Source organism: Pseudophryne corroboree, chromosome 4, assembly GCF_028390025.1.
Source record: "Pseudophryne corroboree isolate aPseCor3 chromosome 4, aPseCor3.hap2, whole genome shotgun sequence".
NCBI lineage: Eukaryota > Metazoa > Chordata > Amphibia > Anura > Myobatrachidae > Pseudophryne > Pseudophryne corroboree.
Genome location: NC_086447.1, coordinates 270,078,062 through 270,102,748, shown reverse-complemented (window position 1 = coordinate 270,102,748; position 24,687 = coordinate 270,078,062). Strand labels below are relative to the sequence as shown.

At 46.7% G+C, this 24,687-nt stretch overlaps 2 protein-coding genes across 2 annotated transcripts; both read left to right on the top strand.

Annotated features, from left to right (window-relative positions):
* The first annotated feature begins 11,644 nt into the window (after nucleotides 1–11,644).
* LOC134910891 (transmembrane protein 81-like) lies at nucleotides 11,645–12,451 on the top strand. The gene has a single exon (XM_063919279.1). The coding sequence runs from the start codon at nucleotides 11,645–11,647 to the stop codon at nucleotides 12,449–12,451; it is 807 nt and encodes a 268-aa protein (XP_063775349.1).
* Nucleotides 12,452–17,156: 4,705 nt separating this feature from the next.
* On the top strand, nucleotides 17,157–17,963 carry LOC134910890 (transmembrane protein 81-like). Its single transcript, XM_063919278.1, has one exon. The coding sequence runs from the start codon at nucleotides 17,157–17,159 to the stop codon at nucleotides 17,961–17,963; it is 807 nt and encodes a 268-aa protein (XP_063775348.1).
* Nucleotides 17,964–24,687: the final 6,724 nt, after the last annotated feature.

Here is a 24,687-nt window from a genome sequence, read left to right as displayed (position 1 = left end):
GAGCGGGAGACTAATTCCAAAGTCTTAGAGATCCCCGGATGCCCGGCAACTTTGCTATCGTGAAACTCAGTCAAAACAGTAGCTCTCAAAAACTCAGGGACATAAAGACGACCAGCAGGAGTATTCCCAGGAGCTTGATGTTGAAGCTGCTTTAACTGGGTAAATAAATCTTGTGTGAGGCCTGCCCAAATGGCTGAAGACGGAAGTATGGGAGTAACAGGACTGTTATTATGAACTGGAAGAAAACTGCGTGACAGGGCATCCGCCTTGGTATTCTTGGAACCTGGCCTGAAGGTGATAATAAACTTGAAACGAGTAAAAAATAAAGCCCAACGAGCCTGCCGGGCATTCAGCCGCTTAGCTGATTCGATGTACTGAAGATTTTTGTGGTCAGTCAATACTGAAATGGTATGTGTTGCTCCCTCAAGCCAATGCCTCCACTCCTCGAAAGCCCATTTAATAGCCAGTAACTCCCGGTTACCAACATCGTAGTTGGATTCAGCGGATGAGAATTTCCTGGACATAAAGGCACAAGGATGTAATTCTAGAGAGTCCGGATCCTTCTGGGATAGGATAGCCCCCACTCCAACCTCCGAGGCATCAACCTCAACAATGAAGGGCAATTCTGGGTTGGAATGTCTGAGGACTGGGGCTGAGACGAAAGCTTGTTTCAAGGCCTGAAAGGATAACTCAGCTTCACGTGACCAGTTGGTAGGATCCGCTCCCTTCTTAGTCAGTGCCACAATGGGAGCAACCAGGTCGGAAAAAGAATGAATAAATCTTCTATAATAATTCGCAAACCCTAAAAAGCGCTGAATTGCTTTTAAGTTGGTGGGTTGCGCCCAACTAAGGATGGCTTGGAGCTTCTTTGGTTCCATACAGAATCCCCGAGGGGAAATAATGTACCCTAAAAAGGATACCTCCGTGACATGAAACTCACACTTCTCCAGCTTGGCATATAGGTGATTTTCACGTAATTTTTGAAGAACCTGACGCACCTGGGTAACATGTTGTTCACTAGAGTCAGAATAGATCAGGATATCGTCTAAGTAAACGACCACGAATCTTCCAAGAAAATCACGGAGCACATCGTTAATGAGATCCTGGAAAACTGCCGGAGCGTTAGACAAGCCGAACGGCATCACCAGATACTCGTAGTGACCCGACTGAGTACTGAACGCCGTTTTCCACTCATCTCCCGACTTGATTCGGATGAGGTTATACGCTCCCCTCAGGTCAATCTTAGAAAAAAATCACAGCCGAACGCAGCTGATCAAAGAGGACAGAAATCAGCGGCAGAGGGTAAGTATTTTTAACTGAGATCTTATTCAGGGCTCTAAAGTCGATGCAAGGTCTGAGTGATCCATCTTTCTTCTCCACAAAGAAGAAGCCTGCACTTAAAGGGGATTTAGATGGCCTAATAAATCCTTTCCCTAGGCTCTCCTTAACATACTCATTCATGGCCGCAGTTTCTGGTCCGGACAATGCATATAACCTTCCCTTTGGCAATGTGGCACCAGGAATTAGCTCAATAGCACAATCATAAGGCCGATGGGGAGGCAGAATGTCCGCATTGCCCTTGGAAAATACATCAACAAAGTCCTGGTATTCCACGGGAATGGGTTCGGGAATGGCAGCAGCTATTCTGACGGGAAACGTAATACATTCCTTATTACAGATGGTACCCCATTGTGAGATCTCCCCCGACTGCCAATCAATGATGGGATTATGAAAGGCCAGCCAAGGGTGACCCAGAACCACTGGAACTGCTGGGCAATGGGTAAGGAAAAACTCAATCTTTTCGGAATGAAGAGCTCCTACCGTAAGTAGTACAGGGGGTGTACAGAGGGAAATAACCCCATTGGACAAGGGACTCCCGTCTAAACCATGCATGGTGACACACCTACCCAAGTTTAACTGAGGAATACCTAAGGCCTTGGCCCACGTTAAGTCCATAAAGTTCCCTGCAGCTCCACTGTCAACAAAAGCCGACACCGAAGAACTGAGGCTGCCAAAGGAAACTTTAGCTGGGACTAACAGGGAGTTATTCGAGGAGATAAGCTGCAGACCAAAGTGAACCCCCTCACAATTCACTTGGTCGAGGCGTTTCCCAACTTGTTCGGACAATTACGGGCAAAATGTCCCTTACCCCCACAGTACAAACAAAGACCAGAGTTTTGCCTTCTGGCTCTTTCTTCTGGAGACAGCCTGGAGAGACCCATCTGCATGGGCTCCTCTATGTCCTCAGGAATGGAAAATACACACGGAGTAGATCTGACAGGTGCTCCTTTTTCAGCCCTCTGCTCTCTGAGACGACGATCAATCTTAATAGAAAGCTCCATGAGTTTATCGAGAGTCTCAGGAGCGGGATACTGAAGGAGACTGTCTTTTATAGACTCAGATAAGCTGAGGCGAAACTGACTGCGCAGGGCTGGGTCATTCCAGCCACAGTCGTTCGACCAACGGCGAAACTCTGTACAATAAACCTCTGCAGGATTTCTACCTTGTCTGAGAGCGCGTAACTGACTCTCGGCGGATGCCTCTCTATCAGGGTCATCATACAAAAGCCCTAAAGACCCCAGAAAGGCGTCTACAGACAACAATGCCGGATCCTCTGCTTTTAAACCAAAAGCCCAGGTCTGGGGATCCCCCTGGAGCAAAGAAATAATAATTCCGACCCGCTGAGATTCAGTACCTGAGGAGATAGGTCTTAAACGAAAATAAAGTTTACAGGACTCTTTAAAATTAAAAAACTGCTTCCTATCACCAGAAAAACGGTCAGGCAAGTGCATTTTCGGTTCAGGAACTACCCTCGGGGAAGTTCGTAAAAGATCTTCCTGCGACTTCACCCGAAGGGAAAGATCCTGAACCATTTGAGTAAGTTCTTGAATCTGGCTAACTAGAAGCTGGCCAGGATTTGGCCTTAAACCAGTGGGATTCATGAGGCCGACAAACCTTACAAAACTGAATAAGGGAAAAAATCAAACCCTGTTTAATTTTAAGTTTTGGTGTGGCCGGTAATAATGTTATGATTCCAGCACTCTGGTCTGAGGTGGTCCTATTGCAAGGACCGGAGCACTGGAACAGAATGCTGGGGAAGGGAGCGGGAATAGAAAGTAGCCCCTGGCGCCCTAACTCCGTTGTCTCACCCGTGTGGTCAGAAATCCCCTGCGAGACTATGGTTGCTTGAGCCCATGGCAGCCGCGTTTGAAGGGCGGATTATGTCTGCCCAACTCCGATGCCCCCTCAGGTCTTAATGGGAGACAAAGGGAAATCCGAGACAGGGTGATAACAAGGGGCCCTCTGACTAAACAACCAGGCCAGGGGCTACAAGCTAACTGACTAAACCTGAGGTATGTGCGGTAACCCGCCAGGGAAAAGGACAACCAAAATCCACTAGTCCGTACTCCTACCCAGCACCGCTGGATACCAGAGTGGATCTGTGGGAGCGGAATCCTCCGCAAAAGCTCCGGAACACAAATAATAAATGATAAATAATTAAGCGGCCCAAGCCGCAACACACGGCTACGCCGTGACTCACGAACACCACTGGATGTTCAAAGGTGCTCAGTCAGGACTCCAGGAACAGATGACGACTTCCGAGTACAGGACAACTGAGAACAGGAACGACCGGATACAGCAGGACTGGAAACACTTTCAGCAAACAGATTCAGCATTCAGGAAGCTATTACCGGCGTCTGTGAGAAGCCCAGGAAGTGTATTTAACAGGGAGTCCTCCAATCAGCTGTTTGGAGGCTGATTGGATTAAATGCCATACAGCTGCCAAGCTGCATGGCCAGGAAAACAGACATCTCATTATTTAAATTGAACCCAGCAACGGGGAACGCAGTCCGTAAGTGGCGTCCCCATTGCTAGGGTCCGTGCGGCTCCGTGCGCCCGGCGTCTAGCGTTGCCAGGGAGCCGGCGGCTGTACGCGCACGGCGTCCCTGGTTGCTAGGCGCCGGGCCGCAGCGACGAGCGGACCCCGGCGCCTAACAGTACCATATGTAGTACAAGCTGCAGAATAGGCACAAGGATTGAGAGCAGATGCATAGTCGACAAGGATGGCATGCATATTGACTGTGAAAAGGTGGCCGTTGAGTGCGTGATCAGCTGGATGTGCGGCCTGAGAACATACACCAGGACTGTTGGGGATTCCTTTAATATGACCTGTTTCGATCCAGTGGAATCTAAAACAGACCCAGAGACCTTGGACTTTTATTGGAGAGTAGCCAGGGGAAGAATGACAACTGAGGATGAGGCCTTCAACCCTATAAAGTTAGGGGGTTACATGGTGGAGTTTCCTTACGTCCTCGAGAGTCATGCTGGGACGTATCGCTGTGACATCTACAGCAAGAAAGAAAGGAAGCTAGTTCAACGCCTGGATTTTGGCTTAAAGGTGCGGAACCCTAAGGCTGCCAGTCTCAACACCGAGCAGCTTGTCGCAAGGAGCCAAATGGTGAAAGCGGCAATAACACAGGGACGCAAAAGACCACTTACTCTAGTGCGTGAAACACTCACGCTAAAAGAACGACTTCTGATCATCCTGGTAGTTGGCATCATTACTGGGCTATTGGCAGGTTGCTTTTATGCTTTAATACGTTGGTGTGTGAACAAATGGAAAAACCTGGATCGTGAGAGGGACCTGGAGAATGGGGAATTTGATGTTTAGGAGCCCATTACACCGGAGAGGCAAAACATGCAAACATTACTGCCTGGTCTCCATGGAGCTCCAGAGATCGCTGGCCAGCCTCAGGCCTGCTTGAGACCACATTCCTGCCTCCATCCCTCTTCAGAAACCACTGGTCAAGCTTTTGCGCGCTCCAGAGAATGTTAGCCAGCCTTCAGCCCCACCAGATACTGCTGGCCATCCTATAGGTGCTCCAGAGACCATGGGTCTGCCTCCAGGACGCTCAAGCAAGAACTACAGATACCACTGGCCGGCCTCCAGCCCACTCCAGAGACAGCTCCAGAGGCATTTGTACATTTTCTCCCATGGTATGAATAAAGATCTTTTATGCACCTACTCAGATCCTTTTATTCCGTGTTGTTACAGCTGCAATATTGGTATTGTTATTTCCAGACCCATAGGTGTCAGCCATGTGTGATGGAGTTTAGTCCACACAATTAAAATTTTAACCAGGGATTTGTTTATTAACCAGGTAAAACAGTAAGATGTGAGAGGGTTAAAGCAGCACAATGCATGAACATGCAGAATAATACACATCCAGCAAGGAGTGGGTTAATGCAGGTGCTATGTGTTGGAGATCGCACCTACAGATATGTGCAGTGGTGGTAGTGGAAAGCACTGGGAGGTAAGTAGAGGTGGAATTGCAGCTATAGGGGTACCCTGTGGCATCACTAAGGTCGTGACACCTGGTGCACTGAATATAATCCATGTGCAGGCCCAAACAGAGGGCGTGACATAAGGGGGAGGGGCATGACCTCAGGGAGAAGAAGTGTGGCCTCATGGGACATCCTGTTTTCATAACTCTGGGGGCGTGCCTGACATTCACGGACATTCACGGACAAGCTAGGCTGCTTCCGGAGACTTCCTGCACCTCAGTATTCCCGTAAGACCAGTATGGCAGTGAGTATCGTCTGCTCCAATTACACACACACACCATGGATTACTACCCGTCTATTGGACAAATGCCAATCAGTTACAAGCCGTAGTTGCAGGAGTCTCTGTTTAGATAGCAGTCTTCACTACCGTATGTGAAATCTCAGAGCGCTTCATAGCGTGGGAGATCCCAGTCCCTGAAAGCAGCCTTCGCGCCACTGACACTAAAGTTTACTGTGTGGCGCCGGGGTCCCGATTAGGAGTCGGGCGGATTGGCCGGTGATCTTCCCAGCGGGTAGTGCCCAGACCCAAGGAGAAGCCAGATCAAATGCTGTCAGCAAGAGGCAGAAAAGTGAGCTCACCACCTTCCTGCTGTGTCTGAAATACATTCATGAGAGACTGCAGAGCTGGACTAGACTGGAAACAGGTCTGTAGAGTCTTGCCACTTTTCACATATATCTCTGGAGAACCCATCAGTACTTATACAAGTTGCAGTCATCATATTAATTTATAGAGACATAAAACTAACCCTGACCCCCATCCCATAGCCTAGCCATAACCCTCCCCCTAGTGCCAACCCTCCCGTCCCACTACCTATCCTTAACCCTCCAACCAGTGCCTAACCTTAACCCTTCTGTCCCGAGGCCTAACTCTAACTCTCTGCCTAGTGCCTAACTCCCCCATCCACAGCCTTCCCCTAACCCTCCCGCCAGTGCCTAACCTTAACCCTCACATCCTGCCGACTAACCCTAACCCTCCCCCTAGTGCTTACATGTGGGTACACACTGGCAGATATCTACAGACAGATCAGGCAGTGTGTTGTGCATACACACTGCCTGATCCATTTTGAGTGACATCACGAACTGGGTGGGCAGTTACATGCGCCACCCAGTTGCGTTGTCAATCCCCGCTGGCTGCTGCAGGAAGTGTACAGTGATTGGCTGACCAACCGTACACACAAAACAATGCATCAGTATATCTGTAGTTATATTGGTCATCGACTGTGCTGCAGGGTCAACATGATATGTCTGTGAACGAAGGCATTCACAGACATATCGTTGGTACACACTACCGTTATATCGGCTGTTACTCTAACCCTCCCGTCCCGCAGACTAACACTAACCCTCCCCCTAGTACCTTACCCTAAACCTGCTGTCCCGCATCCTAACACTAACCCTCCCCTATCGCAGCCTCTCCCTCCCCTCCCATAGCCTAAACCTAATCCTCCTCCCAGTGCCTAATCCCCCTACCCCCTTACTTACATCAGAAAGCTGACTGTCGGGATTCTGGCACCGGTTTTCTGACTGCCAACATCTTGATTATCGAGTTGCCAACTACAGGGGACATTTACTAAGCAGTGATACGGGCGGAGAAGTGAGCCAGTGGAGAAGTTGGTAACATCTATAATTTGCATACTATAACATGATACAGTGGCTCACTTCTCCGCTCTTAACATAGCTTAGTAATACCCCTTTTCCACTACCATTAAAAACAGGGGTAAATGCGCGGGGGCTTGCATATACCCGTGTTTTTTCCTAGTGGAAATGGCTCCCCCAGCAAATTCCCGGATCAAGTGATCTGGGAATCCTACCTGGGTATCTTGCCGGGTTGAACACGTGTTCAACCCGGTAAGCTGTGTAGTGTGAATGGGAGCCGTGTCAAGGCGACACGGCTCCCGTTCACAGTGTATGGAAGGGTGGCGCTGGGAGATCATGTGATCTCCAAGCACCGCCCCTGCCACGTCAGCAGCAGCGTCACCAACCCAGCAATTTGCCGGGTTGGTGAGCACTGTGGGAAAGGGGGCTGTAGCACGGGTCGCAGCTGTGTCAGGCTCCAGGCTGCGACCCGTGCTACAGATGGAAAAGGGATATAAATGTCCCCCTTCATCCCTAGAAATCGGATGAGGACCCTACACCACAACGCTTCTAATAAGTATATGGAACCTGGTCACCATTTTCAGTGAATCAGTTAAAAACTAACCTTCTTTTATTAGTTAATCCAGAGGGGAGTTTGTACAGAAAGACTAAGGGGCCCATTTATCAAAGATAGCATATGCAATTGCATACCCTCCAACATTTTACATATAAAAACCGGTACAAAATTAGGAAAGGGGCGTGGCCACGGGTAAAGGGGGCAATGCCGGCTACGCCCCTTTTCCTATACTTTCAATAGAAGTTTGGAGAGCCAAAAATCGGTACAGACCATTAAAAGAAGGTACTGTTCCTGCCAAAAATAAAAGTTTATACACGATACAGCTGATTAACAGTATTTTGATAGTTCCGTATAAATGGAAAGCGTTATGAAGATGTATTTACTTCTTATTGTGAGAGATAAGGGACTCTCCTCTTGCCTATAAAGATTGCTGCATATACATATACTTAAGGGCCCTATACACGGGAGAGATGTGTGCTGAGCGATGCGGGGGAGGACGGGGGGCCGCTCATTTCACGCAGCGGGTGAAATGAGCGACGTGCTAGATTGGCCTGCATGCAGGCTCAATCTAGCACCGGTGATAGCGATGTGCGGGGCCGCGCATCGCTATCGCTGAGGTGGGTACACACGAGTGATCTGTGCTTAAAATCTAAGCAATCTAGTCAGACTGCTTAGATTTTAAGCATGGATCTCTCCATGGATACCCCCCTTTACAGGCATCCAGATACCAATACAGCATTATTTGTGGATGCGCATAAGGATTATCAAGTTATTCCACTGGTAATTTTATATATGGTGTGGATAAAAAATAAAATTCACAAACTATTGAGTGTACATGCACAGCGAAATAACTGGCATTGGCAACATGGGAGCATAATTACAATGTATCGAATTGTATACACTGTACTATCTATTACACTAAAAACTGAGTATAAACAGAATGTATCAAATTGTCTATACTGGATTAATGGTTACTAATAAAAACTGAGATAGCGACATAGGGGTATATTTACTAAAATTTGTATTTTCCCGACTGAGGTTAAAGTTCAAACACGAATGACATCGAAAGTGTAAATTTGCAACTTTTTGAATTTATTACGACTAATTTACTAAGCTGTCGTATTTTTAAAACCAGCACCGGGCTCCACTAGCCAGGTACATAATGCCACAGCCGGGGGACACTTTTATATAGGTCCCTGCGGCCCTGGCATTACGTACCCAACTAGTCACCCCTGGCCGGGGTACCCTGGAGGAGTGGGGACCCCTTCAATCAAGGGGTCCCCCCCTCCAGCCACCCAAGGGCCAGGGGTGAAGCCCGAGGCTGTCCCCCCCATCCAAGGGCGGCGGATGGGGGGCTGATAGCCTTTTTGAGAAGTGTTGAATATTGTTTTTAGTAGCAGTACTACAAGTCCCAGCAAGCCTCCCCCGCAAGCTGGTGCTTGGAGAACCACAAGTACCAGCATGCGGTGGAAAACCGGGCCCGCTGCTACCTGTAGTACTACTACTAAAAAAATACCCCAATAAAAACAGGACACACACACCTTGAAAGTAAAAGTTTATTACATACATCCACACCTCCATACATACATACTTACCTATGTTCATACGTGAGTCGGTCCTCTTCTCCATGTAGAATCCATGGGGTACCTGTTGGATAAATTATACCTACATAATCCTGTGTAGATCGGTCCTCTTCTGTTCTATTTGTAATCCACGACCTTGGCAAAATAAAAAAACGAACACCCAACCACGCACTGAAAGGGGCCCCATGTTTTCACATGGGACCCCTTTCCCCGACTGCCTGGAACCCCCCTGACTTCTGTCTAAGAGGGTTCCTTCAGCCAATCAGGGAGCGCCAAGTCGTGGCACCCTCCTGATTGGCTGTGTGCTCCTGAAGTGTCTGTCAGGCAGCACACGGCAGTGATACAATGTAGCGCCTATGCGCTCCATTGCAACCAATGGTGGGAATTTTGCGGTCAGCGGTGAGGTTACTTTCGGTCAACCGCTGTCCACAAAGTTCCCACCATTGGTTACAATGGAGCGCATAGGCGCTACGTTGTATCACTGCCGTGTGCTGCTTGACAGACACTTCAGGAGCACACAGCCAATCAGGAGGGTGCCACGACGTGGCGCTCCCTGATTGGCTGAAGGAACCCTCTTAGACAGAAGTCAGGGGGGGTTCCTGGCAGTCGGGGAAAGGGGTCCCATGTGAAAACATGGGGCCCCTTTCAGTGCGTGGTCGGGTGTTCGTTTTTTTATTTTGCCAAGGTCGTGGATTACAAATAGAACAGAAGAGGACCGATCTACACTGGATTATGTGAGTATAATTTAACCAACAGGTACCCCATGGATTCTACATGGAGAAGAGGACCGACCCACGTGTGAACATAGGTAAGTATGTATGTATGGAGGTGTGGATGTATGTAATAAACTTTTACTTTCAAGGTGTGTGTGTCCTGTTTTTATTGGGGTATTTTTTTAGTAGTAGTACTACAGGTAGCAGCGGGCCCGGTTTTCCACCGCATGCTGGTACTTGTGGTTCTCCAATTACCAGCTTGCGGGGGAGGCTTGCTGGGACTTGTAGTACTGCTACAAAAAAACAATTTTCAACACTTCTCAAAAAGGCTATCAGCCCCCCATCCGCCGCCCTTGGATGGGGGGACAGCCTCGGGCTTCACCCCTGGCCCTTGGGTGGCTGGAGGGGGGGGGACCCCTTGATTGAAGGGGTCCCTACTCCTCCAGGGTACCCCGGCCAGGGGTGACTAGTTGGGTATGTAATGCCAGGGCCGCAGGGACCTATATAAAAGTGTCCCCCGGCTGTGGCATTATGTACCTGGCTAGTGGAGCCCGGTGCTGGTTTTAAAAATACGGGGGACCCCTACGCTTTTTGTCCCCCGTATTTTTGGAACCAGGACCAGGGGCAGAGCCTGGTGCTGGTTGATTAAATATGGGGGAACCCCTGTCACTTTATTCCCCATATTTTTTCAACCAGGACCGGCTCAAAGAGCCCGAGGCTGGTTTTGCTTAGGAGGGGGGACCCCACGCATTTTTTTTCTAAAAAATTAACACTTTGCCACCCCTTCCAACTGATAAACATGCACGGATCTCATGGATCCGTGTATGCATATCAGAACACGGTAAAAAAAAGCAGGTCTGTTTTATTTTAGCACTTTCTTACGATTTGTATTTTTTCACGGCAGTGTTTGGCTATTGCAGGCAGTGTTTGTGAATTACACTTTTTAGTAAATGACCGAGTTCTACCAAATTGCAGGTGTATTTGACCGATGGTGTATTCATTCGTATTTTTTTTCTTGGACTTCCAAAAAAATACGAATGCCCTCATCACTGCCGTGATTTGAGTTTAGTAAATTCCCGAGATGACACTTTGAAGAAAAAACACCATCTCGGTCAAAATCGGGACCTTAGTAAATATACCCCATAGATTGCAAAATGGTTCCTAGAACTGACAAATAAAGTCTTATTAAATACCCGATTCATAGGAAGGAATCTGAAGTAATCATTAGATATATATTTATAACCTGCCTTAGTACTGCTGGTTTATAATAATACACACACGGACACAAGCTTATGGAAGACAATTTATTTAAGAACATAAAATAACAAATCATTATATAAAGAGCAATCATAAATCGATGATATCAAGGGAATAATAGATATTTATACAAATTTGTGACTTTCTGATATCTGGGATCGGAGCCGTCATTTTTTCTTTTTTTAATTATTTCTTTAACTTTTTCTATCTTGGAGCACATTCTGTAACAACTAATCGGTTTTAATATTATTTCGCTACTGTATTTACATTTGTCATAGTACATTTTAAAATGAGAACTAATAAAAGTAAAATTTTATATTAAAGAGTGCACCTTACAGACACAACCCCTTTTTTCTTTGTGTTATTACTGGGTGTAATCACCTGACTCTGTCCCATGCACAGGAGCTACCCCTGTAAGCTACCATTGTGATGTAATAATGGCTCTCTGCTACAGTACCTCTGTACCTTAGCTGTCATGATGATGTAATAATGGGTCTCCGTACAGTAAATGCTGGGCACTTACCATCTCTCACTCAGACACAAGTTTGGCTCATTACAGGCTATAACTGTACTGATCGTTGTGTGCGTTTACAGAGATGTTAGCATTGCTACCTCTCTTATTTATCATATTTGGGCTGTGCCGGCCTGAGGAGAGACCTTTGGAAAAGATAAGGTATGTGACTATCCCTGCAATACTGAAAGGTATCTCTGCAAAGATGATAGTGGAGAGCACCATATGTAGTACAAGCTGCGGAATAGGCACAAGGATTGAGAGCAGATGCATAGTAGACAAGGATGGCATGCATATTGACTGTGAAAAGGTGGCCGTTGAGTGCGTGATCAGTTGGATGTGCGGTCTGAGAACATACACCAGGACTGTTGGGGATTCCTTTAATATGACCTGTTTCGATCCAGTGGAATCTAAAACAGACCCAGAGACCTTGGACTTTTATTGGAGAGTAGCCAGGGGAAGAATGACAACTGAGGATGAGGCCTTCAACCCTATAAAGTTAGGGGGTTACATGGTGGAGTTTCCTTACGTCCTCGAGAGTCATGCTGGGACGTATCGCTGTGACATCTACAGCAAGAAAGAAAGGAAGCTAGTTCAACGCCTGGATTTTGGCTTAAAGGTGCGGAACCCTAAGGCTGCCAGTCTCAACACCGAGCAGCTTGTCGCAAGGAGCCAAATGGTGAAAGCGGCAATAACACAGGGACGCAAAAGACCACTTACTCTAGTGCGTGAAACACTCACTCTAAAAGAACGACTTCTGATCATCCTGGTAGTTGGCATCATTACTGGGCTATTGGCAGGTTGCTTTTATGCTTTAATACGTTGGTGTGTGAACAAATGGAAAAACCTGGATCGTGAGAGGGACCTGGAGAATGGGGAATTTGATGTTTAGGAGCCCATTACACCGGAGAGGCAAAACATGCAAACATTACTGCCTGGTCTCCATGGAGCTCCAGAGATCGCTGGCCAGCCTCAGGCCTGCTTGAGACCACATTCCTGCCTCCATCCCTCTTCAGAAACCACTGGTCAAGCTTTAGCGTGCTCCAGAGAATGTTAGCCAGCCTTCAGCCCCACCAGATACTGCTGGCCATCCTATAGGTGCTCCAGAGACCATGGGTCTGCCTCCAGGATGCTCAAGCAAGAACTACAGATACCACTGGCCGGCCTCCAGCCCACCCCAGAGACAGCTCCAGAGGCATTTGCACATTTTCTCCCATGGTATGAATAAAGATCTTTTATGCACCTACTCAGATCCTTTTATTCCGTGTTGTTACAGCTGCAATATTGGTATTGTTATTTCCAGACCCATAGGTGTCAGCCATGTGTGATGGAGTTTAGTCCACACAATTAAAATTTTAACCAGGGATTTGTTTATTAACCAGGTAAAACAGTAAGATGTGAGAGGATTAAAGCAGCACAATGCATGAACATACAGTATAATACACATCCAGCAAGGAGTGAGTTAATGCAGGTGCTATGTGTTGGAGATCGCACCTACAGATATGTGCAGTGGTGGTAGTGGAAAGCACTGGGAGGTAAGTAGAGGTGGCATTGTAGCTAAAGGGGTACCCTGTGGCATCACTAAGGTCGTGACACCTGGTGCACTGAATATAATCCATGTGCAGGCCCAAAAAGAGAGCGTGACATAAGGGGGAGGGGCGAGACCTCAGGGAGAATAAGTGTGGCCTCATGGGACATCCTGTTTTCATAACTCTGGGGGCGTGCCTGACATTCACGGACAAGCTAGGCTGCTTCCGGAGACTTCCTGCACCTCAGTATTCCCGTAAGACCAGTATGGCAGTGAGTATCGTCTGCTCCAATTACACACACACACCATGGATTACTACCCGTCTATTGGACAAATGCCAATCAGTTACAAGCCGTAGTTGCAGGAGTGTTTTTTCATATAGTAATCCATGGTGTGTGTAATTGGAGCAGACAATACTCACTGCCATACGGCTCTTACGGGAATACCCGTCTATTGGACAAATGCCAATTAGTTACAAGCCGTTGCTGCAGGAGTCTCTGTTTAGATAGCAGTCTTCACTACAGTATGTGAAATCTCAGAGCGCTTCATAGCGTGGGAGATCCCAGTCCCTGAAAGCAGCCTTCGCGCCACTGACACTAAAGTTTACTGTGTGGCGCCGGGGTCCCGATTAGGAGTCTGGCGGATTGGCCGGTGATCTTCCCAGCAGGTAGTGCCCAGACCCAAGGAGAAGCCAGATCAAATGCTGTCAGCAAGAGGCAGAAAAGTGAGCTCACCACCTTCCTGCTGTGTCTGAAATACATTCATGAGAGACTGCAGAGCTGGACTAGACTGGAAACAGGTCTGTAGAGTCTTGCCACTTTTCACATATATCTCTGGAGAACCCATCAGTACTTATACAAGTTGCAGTCATCATATTAATTTATAGAGACATAAAACTAACCCTGACCCCCATCCCATAGCCTAGCCATAACCCTCCCCCTAGTGCCAACCCTCCCGTCCCACTACCTATCCTTAACCCTCCAACCAGTGTCTAACCTTAACCCTTCTGTCCCGAGGCCTAACTCTAACTCTCTGCCTAGTGCCTAACTCCCCCATCCACAGCCTTCCCCTAACCCTCCCGCCAGTGCCTAACCTTAACCCTCACATCCTGCCGACTAACCCTAACCCTCCCCCTAGTGCTTACATGTGGGTACACACTGGCAGATATCTACAGACAGATCAGGCAGTGTGTTGTGCATACACACTGCCTGATCCATTTTGAGTGACATCACGAACTGGGTGGGCAGTTACATGCGCCACCCAGTTGCGTTGTCAATCCCCGCTGGCTGCTGCAGGAAGTGTACAGTGATTGGCTGACCAACCGTACACACAAAACAATGCATCAGTATATCTGTAGATATATTGGTCATCAACTGTGCTGCAGGGTCAACATGATATGTCTGTGAACGAAGGCATTCACAGACATATCGTTGGTACACACTACCGTTATATCGGCTGTTACTCTAACCCTCCCGTCCCGCAGACTAACACTAACCCTCCCCCTAGTGCCTTACCCTAAACCTGCTGTCCCGCATCCTAACACTAACCCTCCCCTATCGCAGCCTCTCCCTCCCCTCCCATAGCCTAAACCTAATCCTCCTCCCAGTGCCTAATCCCCCTACCCCCTTACTTACATCAGAAAGCTGAATGTCGGGATTCTTGCGTCAGAATTCTGAGCGGTTTCGGAATTCTGGCACCGGTTTTCTGACTGCCAACATCTTGATTATCGAGTTGCCAACTACAGGGGACATTTACTAAGCAGTGATAAGGGCGGAGAAGTGAGCCAGTGGAGAAGTTGGTAACATCTATAATTTGCCTACTATAACATGATACAGATCTGCTGATTGGTTGATGGGGCAACTTCTCCACTGGCTCACTTCTCCGCTCTTAACATAGCTTAGTAATACCCCTTTTCCACTACCATTAAAAACAGGGGTAAATGCGCGGGGGCTTGCATATACCCATGTTTTTTCCTAGTGGAAATGGCTCCCCCAGCAAATTCCCGGATCAAGTGATCTGGGAATCCTACCTTTGTATCTTGCCGGGTTGAACACGTGTTCAACCCGGTAAGCTGTGTAGTGTGAATGGGAGCCGCGTCAAGGCGACACGGCTCCCGTTCACAGTGTATGGAAGAGTGGCGCTAGGAGATCATGTGATCTCCAAGCACCGCCCCTGCCACGTCAGCAGCAGCGTCACCAACCCGGCAATTTGCCAGGTTGGAGAGCACTGTGGGAAAGGGGGCTGTAGCACGGGTCGCAGCTGTGTCAGGCTCCAGGCTGCGCCCCGTGCTACAGATGGAAAAGGGATATAAATGTCCCCTTCATCCCTAGAAATCGGGTGAGGACCCTATGCCACAACGCTTCTAATAAGTATATGGAAACTGGTCACCATTTTCAGTGAATCAGTTAAAAACTAACCTTCTTTTATTAGTTAATCCAGAGGGGAGTTTGTACAGAAAGACTAAGGGGCCCATTTATCAAAGATAGCATATGCAATTGCATACCCTCCAACATTTTACACATAAAAACCGGTACAAAATTAGGAAAGGGGCGAGGCCACGGGTAAAGGGGGCATGGCTACGCCCCTTTTCCTATACTTTCAATAGAAGTTTGGAGAGCCAAAAATCGGTACAGACCATTAAAAGAAGGTACTGTTCCTGCCAAAAATAAAAGTTTATACACGATACAGCTGATTAACAGTATTTTGATAGTTCCGTATAAATGGAAAGCGTTATGAAGATGTATTTACTTCTTATTGTGAGAGATAAGGGACTCTCCTCTTGCCTATAAAGATTGCTGCATATACATATACTTAAGGGCCCTATACACGGGAGAGATGTGTGCTGAGCGATGCGGGGGAGGACGGGGGGCCGCTCATTTCACGCAGCGGGTGAAATGAGCGACGTGCTAGATTGGCCTGCATGCAGGCTCAATCTAGCACCGGTGATAGCGATGTGCGGGGCCGCGCATCGCTATCGCTGAGGTGGGTACACACGAGTGATCTGTGCTTAAAATCTAAGCAATCTAGTCAGACTGCTTAGATTTTAAGCATGGATCTCTCCATGGATACCCCCCTTTACAGGCATCCAGATACCAATACAGCGTTATTTGTGGATGCGCATAAGGATTATCAAGTTATTCCACTGGTAATTTTATATATGGTGTGGATAAAAAATAAAATTCACAAACTATTGAGTGTACATGCACAGCGAAATAACTGGCATTGGCAACAAGGGAGCATAATTACAATGTATCGAACTGTATACACTGTACTATCTGTTACACTAAAAACTGAGTATAAACCGAATGTATCAAATTGTCTATACTGGATTAATGGTTACTAATAAAAACTGAGATAGCGACATAGATTGCAAAATGGTTCCTAGACCTGACAAATAAAGTCTTATTAAATACCCGATTCATAGGAAGGAATCTGAAGTAATCATTGGATATATATGTATAACCTGCCTTAGTACTGCTGGTTTATAATAATACACACACGGACACAAGCTTTTGGAAGACAATTTATTTAAGAACATAAAATAACAAATCATTATATAAAGAGCAATCATAAATCGATGATATCAAGGGAATAATAGATATTTATACAAATTTGTGACTTTCTGATATCTGGGATCGGAGCCGTCATTTTTTCTTTTTTTAATTATTTCTTTTACTTTTTCTATCTTGGAGCACATTCTGTAACAACTAATCGGTTTTAATATTATTTCGCTACTGTATTTACATTTGTCATAGTACATTTTAAAATGAGAACTAATAAAAGTAAAATTTTATATTAAAGAGTGCACCTTACAGACACAACCCCTTTTTTCTTTGTGTTATTACTGGGTGTAATCACCTGGCTCTGTCCCATGCACAGGAGCTACCCCTGTAAGCTACCATTGTGATGTAATAATGGCTCTCTGATACAGTACCTCTGTTAGCTGTCATGATGATGTAATAATGGGTCTCCGTACAGTAAATGCTGGGGACTTACCATCTCTCACTCAGACACAAGTTTGGCTCATTACAGGCTATAACTGTACTGATCGTTGTGTGCGTTTACAGAGATGTTAGCATTGCTACCTCTCTTATTTATCATATTTGGGCTGTGCCGGCCTGAGGAGAGACCTTTGGAAAAGATAAGGTATGTGACTATCCCAGCGATACTGAAAGGAATCTCTGCAAAGATGATAGTGGAGAGTACCATATGTAGTACAAGCTGCGGAATAGGCACAAGGATTGAGAGCAGATGCATAGTTGACAAGGATGGCATGCATATTGACTGTGAAAAGGTGGCCATTGAGTGCGTGATCAGCTGGATGTGCGGCCTGAGAACATACACCAGGACTGTTGGGGATTCCTTTAATATGACCTGTTTCGATCCAGTGGAATCTAAAACAGACCCAGAGACCTTGGACTTTTATTGGAGAGTAGCCAGGGGAAGAATGACAACTGAGGATGAGGCCTTCAACCCTATAAAGTTAGGGGGTTACATGGTGGAGTTTCCTTACGTCCTCGAGAGTCATGCTGGGACGTATCGCTGTGACATCTACAGCAAGAAAGAAAGGAAGCTAGTTCAACGCCTGGATTTTGGCTTAAAGGTGCGGAACCCTAAGGCTGCCAGTCTCAACACCGAGCAGCTTGTCGCAAGGAGCCAAATGGTGAAAGCGGCAATAACACAGGGACGCAAAAGACCACTTACTCTAGTGCGTGAAACACTCACGCTAAAAGAACGACTTCTGATCATCCTGGTAGTTGGCATCATTACTGGGCTATTGGCAGGTTGCTTTTATGCTTTAATACGTTGGTGTGTGAACAAATGGAAAAACCTGGATCGTGAGAGGGACCTGGAGAATGGGGAATTTGATGTTTAGGAGCCCATTACACCGGAGAGGCAAAACATGCAAACTTTACTGCCTGGTCTCCATGGAGCTCCAGAGATCGCTGGCCAGCCTCAGGCCTGCTTGAGACCACATTCCTGCCTCCATCCCTCTTCAGAAACCACTGGTCAAGCTTTAGCGCGCTCCAGAGAATGTTAGCCAGCTTTCAGCCCCACCAGATACTGCTGGCCACCCTATAGGTGCTCCAGAGACCATGGGTCTGCCTCCAGGACGCTCAAGCAAGAACTACAGATACCACTGGCCGGCCTCCAGCCCACCCCAGAGACAGCTCCAGAGGCATTTGTACATTTTCTCCCATGGTATGAATAAAGATCTTTTATGCACCTACTCAGATTCTTTTATTCCGTGTTGTTACAGCTGCAATATTGGTATTGTTATTTCCAGACCCATAGGTATCAGCCATGTGTGATGGAGTTTAGTCCACACAATTAAAATTTTAACCAGGGATTTGTTTATGAACCAGGTAAAACAGTAAGATGTGAGAGGGTTAAAGCAGCACAATGCATGAACATGCAGTATAATACACATCCAGCAAGGAGTGGGTTAATGCAGGTGCTATGTGTTGGAGATCGCACCTACAGATATGTGCAGTGGTGGTAGTGGAAAGCACTGGGAGGTAAGTAGGGGTGGCATTGTAGCTATAGGGGTACCCTGTGGCATCACTAAGGTCGTGACACCTGGTGCACTGAATATAATCCATGTGCAGGCCCAAAAAGAGGGCGTGACATAAGGGGGAGGGGCATGACCTCAGGGAGAATAAGTGTGGCCTCATGGGACATCCTGTTTTCATAACTCTGGGGGCGTGCCTGACATTCACGGACAAGCTAGGCTGCTTCCGGAGACTTCCTGCACCTCAGTATTCCCGTAAAACCAGTATGGCAGTGAGTATCGTCTGCTCCAATTACACACACACACACCATGGATTACTACCCGTCTATTGGACAAATGCCAATCAGTTACAAGCCGTAGTTGCAGGAGTGTTTTTTCATATAGTAATCCATGGTGTGTGTAATTGGAGCAGACGATACTCACTGCCATACGGCTCTTACGGGAATACCCGTCTATTGGACAAATGCCAATTAGTTACAAGCCGTAGTTGCAGGAGTCTCTGTTTAGATAGCAGTCTTCACTACAGTATGTGAAATCTCAGAGCGCTTCATAGCGTGGGAAATCCCAGTCCCTGAAAGCAGCCTTCGCGCCACTGACACTAAAGTTTACTGTGTGGCGCCGGGGTCCCGATTAGGAGTCGGGCGGATTGGCCGGTGATCTTCCCAGCGGGTAGTGCCCAGACCCAAGGAGAAGCCAGATCAAATGCTGTCAGCAAGAGGCAGAAAAGTGAGCTCACCACCTTCCTGCTGTGTCTGAAATACATTCATGAGAGACTGCAGAGCTGGACTAGACTGGAAACAGGTCTGTAGAGTCTTGCCACTTTTCACATATATCTCTGGAGAACCCATCAGTACTTATACAAGTTGCAGTCATCATATTAATTTATAGAGACATAAAACTAACCCTGACCCCCATCCCATAGCCTAGCCATAACCCTCCCCCTAGTGCCAACCCTCCCGTCCCACTACCTATCCTTAACCCTCCAACCAGTGCCTAACCTTAACCCTTCTGTCCCGAGGCCTAACTCTAACTCTCTGCCTAGTGCCTAACTCCCCCATCCACAGCCTTCCCCTAACCCTCCCGCCAGTGCCTAACCTTAACCCTCACATCCTGCCAACTAACCCTAACCCTCCCCCTAGTGCTTACATGTGGGTACACACTGGCAGATATCTACAGACAGATCAGGCAGTGTGTTGTGCATACACACTGCCTGATCCATTTTGAGTGACATCACGAACTGGGAGGGCAGTTACATGCGCCACCCAGTTGCGTTGTCAATCCCCGCTGGCTGCTGCAGGAAGTGTACAGTGATTGGCTGACCAACCGTACACACAAAACAATGCATCAGTATATCTGTAGATATATTGGTCATCGACTATGCTGCAGGGTCAACATGATATGTCTGTGAACGAAGGCATTCACAGACATATCGTTGGTACACACTACCGTTATATCGGCTGTTACTCTAACCCTCCCGTCCCGCAGACTAACACTAACCCTCCCCCTAGTGCCTTACCCTACCCTGCTGTCCCGCATCCTAACACTAACCCTCCCCTATCGCAGCCTCTCCCTCCCCTCCCATAGCCTAAACCTAATCCTCCTCCCAGTGCCTAATCCCCCTACCCCCTTACTTACATCAGAAAGCTGACTGTCGGGATTCTTGCGTCAGAATTCTGAGCGGTTTCGGAATTCTGGCACCGGTTTTCTGACTGCCAACATCTTGATTATCGAGTTGCCAACTACAGGGGACATTTACTAAGCAGTGATACGGGCGGAGAAGTGAGCCAGTGGAGAAGTTGGTAACATCTATAATTTGCATACTATAACATGATACAGATCTGCTGATTGGTTGATGGGGCAACTTCTCCACTGGCTCACTTCTCCACTCTTAACATAGCTTAGTAATACCCCTTTTCCTCTACCATTAAAAACAGGGGTAAATGCGCGGGGGCTTGCATATATCCGTGTTTTTTTCCTAGTGGAAATGGCTCCCCCAGCAAATTCCCAGATCAAGTGATCTGGGAATCCTACCTGGGTATCTTGCCGGGTTGAACACGTGTTCAACCCGGTAAGCTGTGTAGTGTGAATGGGAGCCGTGTCAAGGCGACACGGCTCCCGTTCACAGTGTATGGTAGGGTGGCGCTGGGAGATCATGTGATCTCCAAGCAGCGCCCCTGCCACGTCAGCAGCTGCGTCACCAACCCGGCAATTTGCCGGGTTGGAGAGCACTGTGGGAAAGGGGGCTGTAGCACGGGTCGCAGCTGTGTCAGGCTCCAGGCTGCGACCTGTGCTACAGATGGAAAAGGGATATAAATGTCACCCTTCATCCCTAGAAATCGGGTGAGGACCCTATGCCACAACGCTTCTAATAAGTATATGGAACCTGGTCACCATTTTCAGTGAATCAGTTAAGAAATAACCTTCTTTTATTAGTTAATCCAGAGGGGAGTTTGTACAGAAAGACTAAGGGGCCCATTTAGAAAAGATAGCATATGCAATTGCATACCCTCCAACATTTTACACATAAAAACCGGTACAAAATTAGGAAAGGGGCGTGGCCACAGGTAAAGGGGGCATGGCTACGCCCCTTTTCCTATACTTTCAATAGAAGTTTGGAGAGCCAAAAATCGGTACAGACCATTAAAAGAAGGTACTGTTCCTGCCAAAAATAAAAGTTTATACACGATACAGCTGATTAACAGTATTTTGATAGTTCCGTATAAATGGAAAGCGTTATGAAGATGTATTTACTTCTTATTGTGAGAGATAAGGGACTCTCCTCTTGCCTATAAAGATTGCTGCATATACATATACTTAAGGGCCCTATACACGGGAGAGATGTGTGCTGAGCGATGCGGGGGAGGACGGGGGGCCGCTCATTTCACGCAGCGGGTGAAATGAGCGACGTGCTAGATTGGCCTGCAGGCAGGCTCAATCTAGCACCGGTGATAGCGATGTGCGGGGCCGCGCATCGCTATCGCTGAGGTGGGTACACACGAGTGATCTGTCCTTAAAATCTAAGCAATCTAGTCAGACTGCTTAGATTTTAAGCATGGATCTCTCCATGGATACCCCCCTTTACAGGCATCCAGATACCAATACAGCATTATTTGTGGATGCGCATAAGGATTATCAAGTTATTCCACTGGTAATTTTATATATGGTGTGGATAAAAAATAAAATTCACAAACTATTGAGTGTACATGCACAGCGAAATAACTGGCATTGGCAACATGGGAGCATAATTACAATGTATCGAATTGTATACACTGTACTATCTGTTACACTAAAAACTGAGTATAAACAGAATGTATCAAATTGTCTATACTGGATTAATGGTTACTAATAAAAACTGAGATAGCGACATAGATTGCAAAATGGTTCCTAGACCTGACAAATAAAGTCTTATTAAATACCCGATTCATAGGAAGGAATTAGATATATATTTATAACCTGCCTTAGTACTGCTGGTTTATAATAATACACACACGGACACAAGCTTATGGAAGACAATTTATTTAAGAACATAAAATAACAAATCATTATATAAAGAGCAATCATAAATCGATGATATCAAGGGAATAAAAGATATTTATACAAATTTGTGACTTTCTGATATCTGGGATCGGAGCCGTCATTTTGTCTTTTTTTAATTATTTCTTTTACTTTTTCTATCTTGGAGCACATTCTGTAACAACTAATCGGTTTTAATATTATTTCGCTACTGTATTTACATTTGTCATAGTACATTTTAAAATGAGAACTAATAAAAGTAAAATTTTATATTAAAGAGTGCACCTTACAGACACAACCCCTTTTTTCTTTGTGTTATTACTGGGTGTAATCACCTGACTCTGTCCCATGCACAGGAGCTACCCCTGTAAGCTACCATTGTGATGTAATAATGGCTCTCTGCTACAGTACCTCTGTTAGCTGTCATGATGATGTAATAATGGGTCTCTGCTACAGTACCTCTCTACTACCTGGATGTAAAGATAAAATGCTGCCAGTGGGGGCCACTGGCACTGATGATCCCAGCCCTGGGCTGCTTCCTCCTCACAGACATCTGCCTGTAGCCGCGATCATCAGCACCAGCATGGCCCCTGTACACAGTGACACTGTACTTCCTGTAACCCCCACACTTCTCAGCTGTACCTGCCGCCTGCCACTTCAATCAGTCCTGCCCCTCAGCAATGCCAGCATTCGCCAGCTTGTAAATAGCTGCCATCCGCCTTGCCCCACATAGCGCTGATGGGAGCCGTGCCTCTGAGGGGAGGGGACTCGGAGTGAAGAGTCTGAAGACCCGGCCAGTGGGATCGTGCTGACAGTCAGTGCTCCGTCCTGTGCTGTCACCTAGCTTGCCGCTGCCTGTCAGCTGTTGACAGGCGAAGAAAGCAGCGGAGCTCGGGGTGAGCTCCTATTGAGCCTGGCGCCTGCAGCACTTAGTGCCGGGGAGGAGGAGGTGTGGACGTCGCTGCTGACATGTCTCTGTCAGGTCTTTGGATGGGATTAGGGTGCAGCTGGGAGTGCAGGGCTCTATTTATTTGGTGTCACCCCATTGAAGGGTTACACCCGGGTGCGGGCCGCACCCCCCGCACTCCCCTCAGGACGCCACTGTAATTAACATTCAGTTGCAGACAGGACTATTAGAAAAGACACTTATGCGGCCCACACCATGCAACTCAGAATCACACTCAGTATGTCAATGGAATAATTTAAGAACATTGAAAACTATTATTACTAGAAAAAAATTATTATATGTACATGCTGCAGTTATTGGAAATGTATACGGGCAAATATACCCACTCTGATGTCACTCGGATTAGTATTGCATTCTTACAGAAGAACGTGAAGCAAATTCTTAGCTTGTACATAGGTCATGGACAGCATAAATATTCTAAACCACACACCAAACATATTAAACTATAAAAGGATCTGTGAATTAAAGTACTTACAGTAATTTATATTCAAGATATTTGCACAATATTTGGGAGAAGGGTTATTTGTCTGGTGCAAACTAGCAATAAAAATGTGTGTTTTGTTGCTATGGTTTGGTGCAAACTTTACACTCAACTGCAATGTTAATAAATAAGCTCTGGACACTTTACAGATCGAGTCTCCCAGAAAGACACGCACGTTAGTGACAGCTCTCTATTCAGAAGTCTGCAGACAAGGGCATCACTGTGCTCTTAGGCATCTTGTCAATTCTAAAAGACATTTGTAGTTGGCATTATCACTGCAACCTGTGTGTACAGTATCTTGCAAATAAAAGCATCAGACTGTTGTTCACACTTTGATTAAAACATTTAGGGGTAAATTTACTTAAGTGTGAGTTTTAAGAAGTGGAGATGTTGCCCATAGCAACCAATCAGATTCTAGCTATTATCTTCTAGAAGGTGCTAGATGAATGATAAGTAGAATTGGATTAGTTGCTATGGGCAAAATCTCCACTTCTAAAAACTCACATTTTAGTAAATTTAATAAATCACACTTGCAGCCCATCGTCAAGGCACCCCAAAACTCTTCAAGTTCCTATACTAGCATATATGACAAACACATGATAACATCCAACTACTGCCCTTACCTCTCACTTACATCTAGACAAGGACAGTCTTGTGGGCAACACCTAACTAGGCCGTATATAACCTGGACAGAAAGCAGCCATGTCAAAAGGTTGGTATTGGTATCCCGGCGCTTGGGATGCAGGCAGTTGGAATACCTAATTGGTAAGTATACTATCCCTAATTCCTAACCTCCCTAACCCTAACCCTCATTACCTGCAGCCTGACCCTAACCCTCCCCCCTGTAACCTAACTTTAACTCTCCCCCTGCAGCCTAAACGTAACCTCCGCCCCTCCCCCACAGCTTACCAGTCTTGAGTCCTGGCAGACCTTCGTTCAGGATTCCGGCGTTCGGGATCTTAGTGCCGGCATTTAGATCCATATCTGTATCCTGACCTCGGTATTCCGAGCAGTGTCGGGATTCCGGCATCGGGATCCTGACTGGATCCCCCATGACAATACTGCGTCAGCATTATTTTGAAACAAAACATAAAATAAATATGCCCATGTTTGATTTTACCCATAAA

Excerpts from the sequence above, each read along its gene's own strand:
- LOC134910891 (XM_063919279.1), top strand. The coding sequence starts at position 11,645 with ATGTTAGCATTGCTACCTCTCTTATTTATCATATTTGGGCTGTGCCGG.
- LOC134910890 (XM_063919278.1), top strand. The coding sequence starts at position 17,157 with ATGTTAGCATTGCTACCTCTCTTATTTATCATATTTGGGCTGTGCCGG.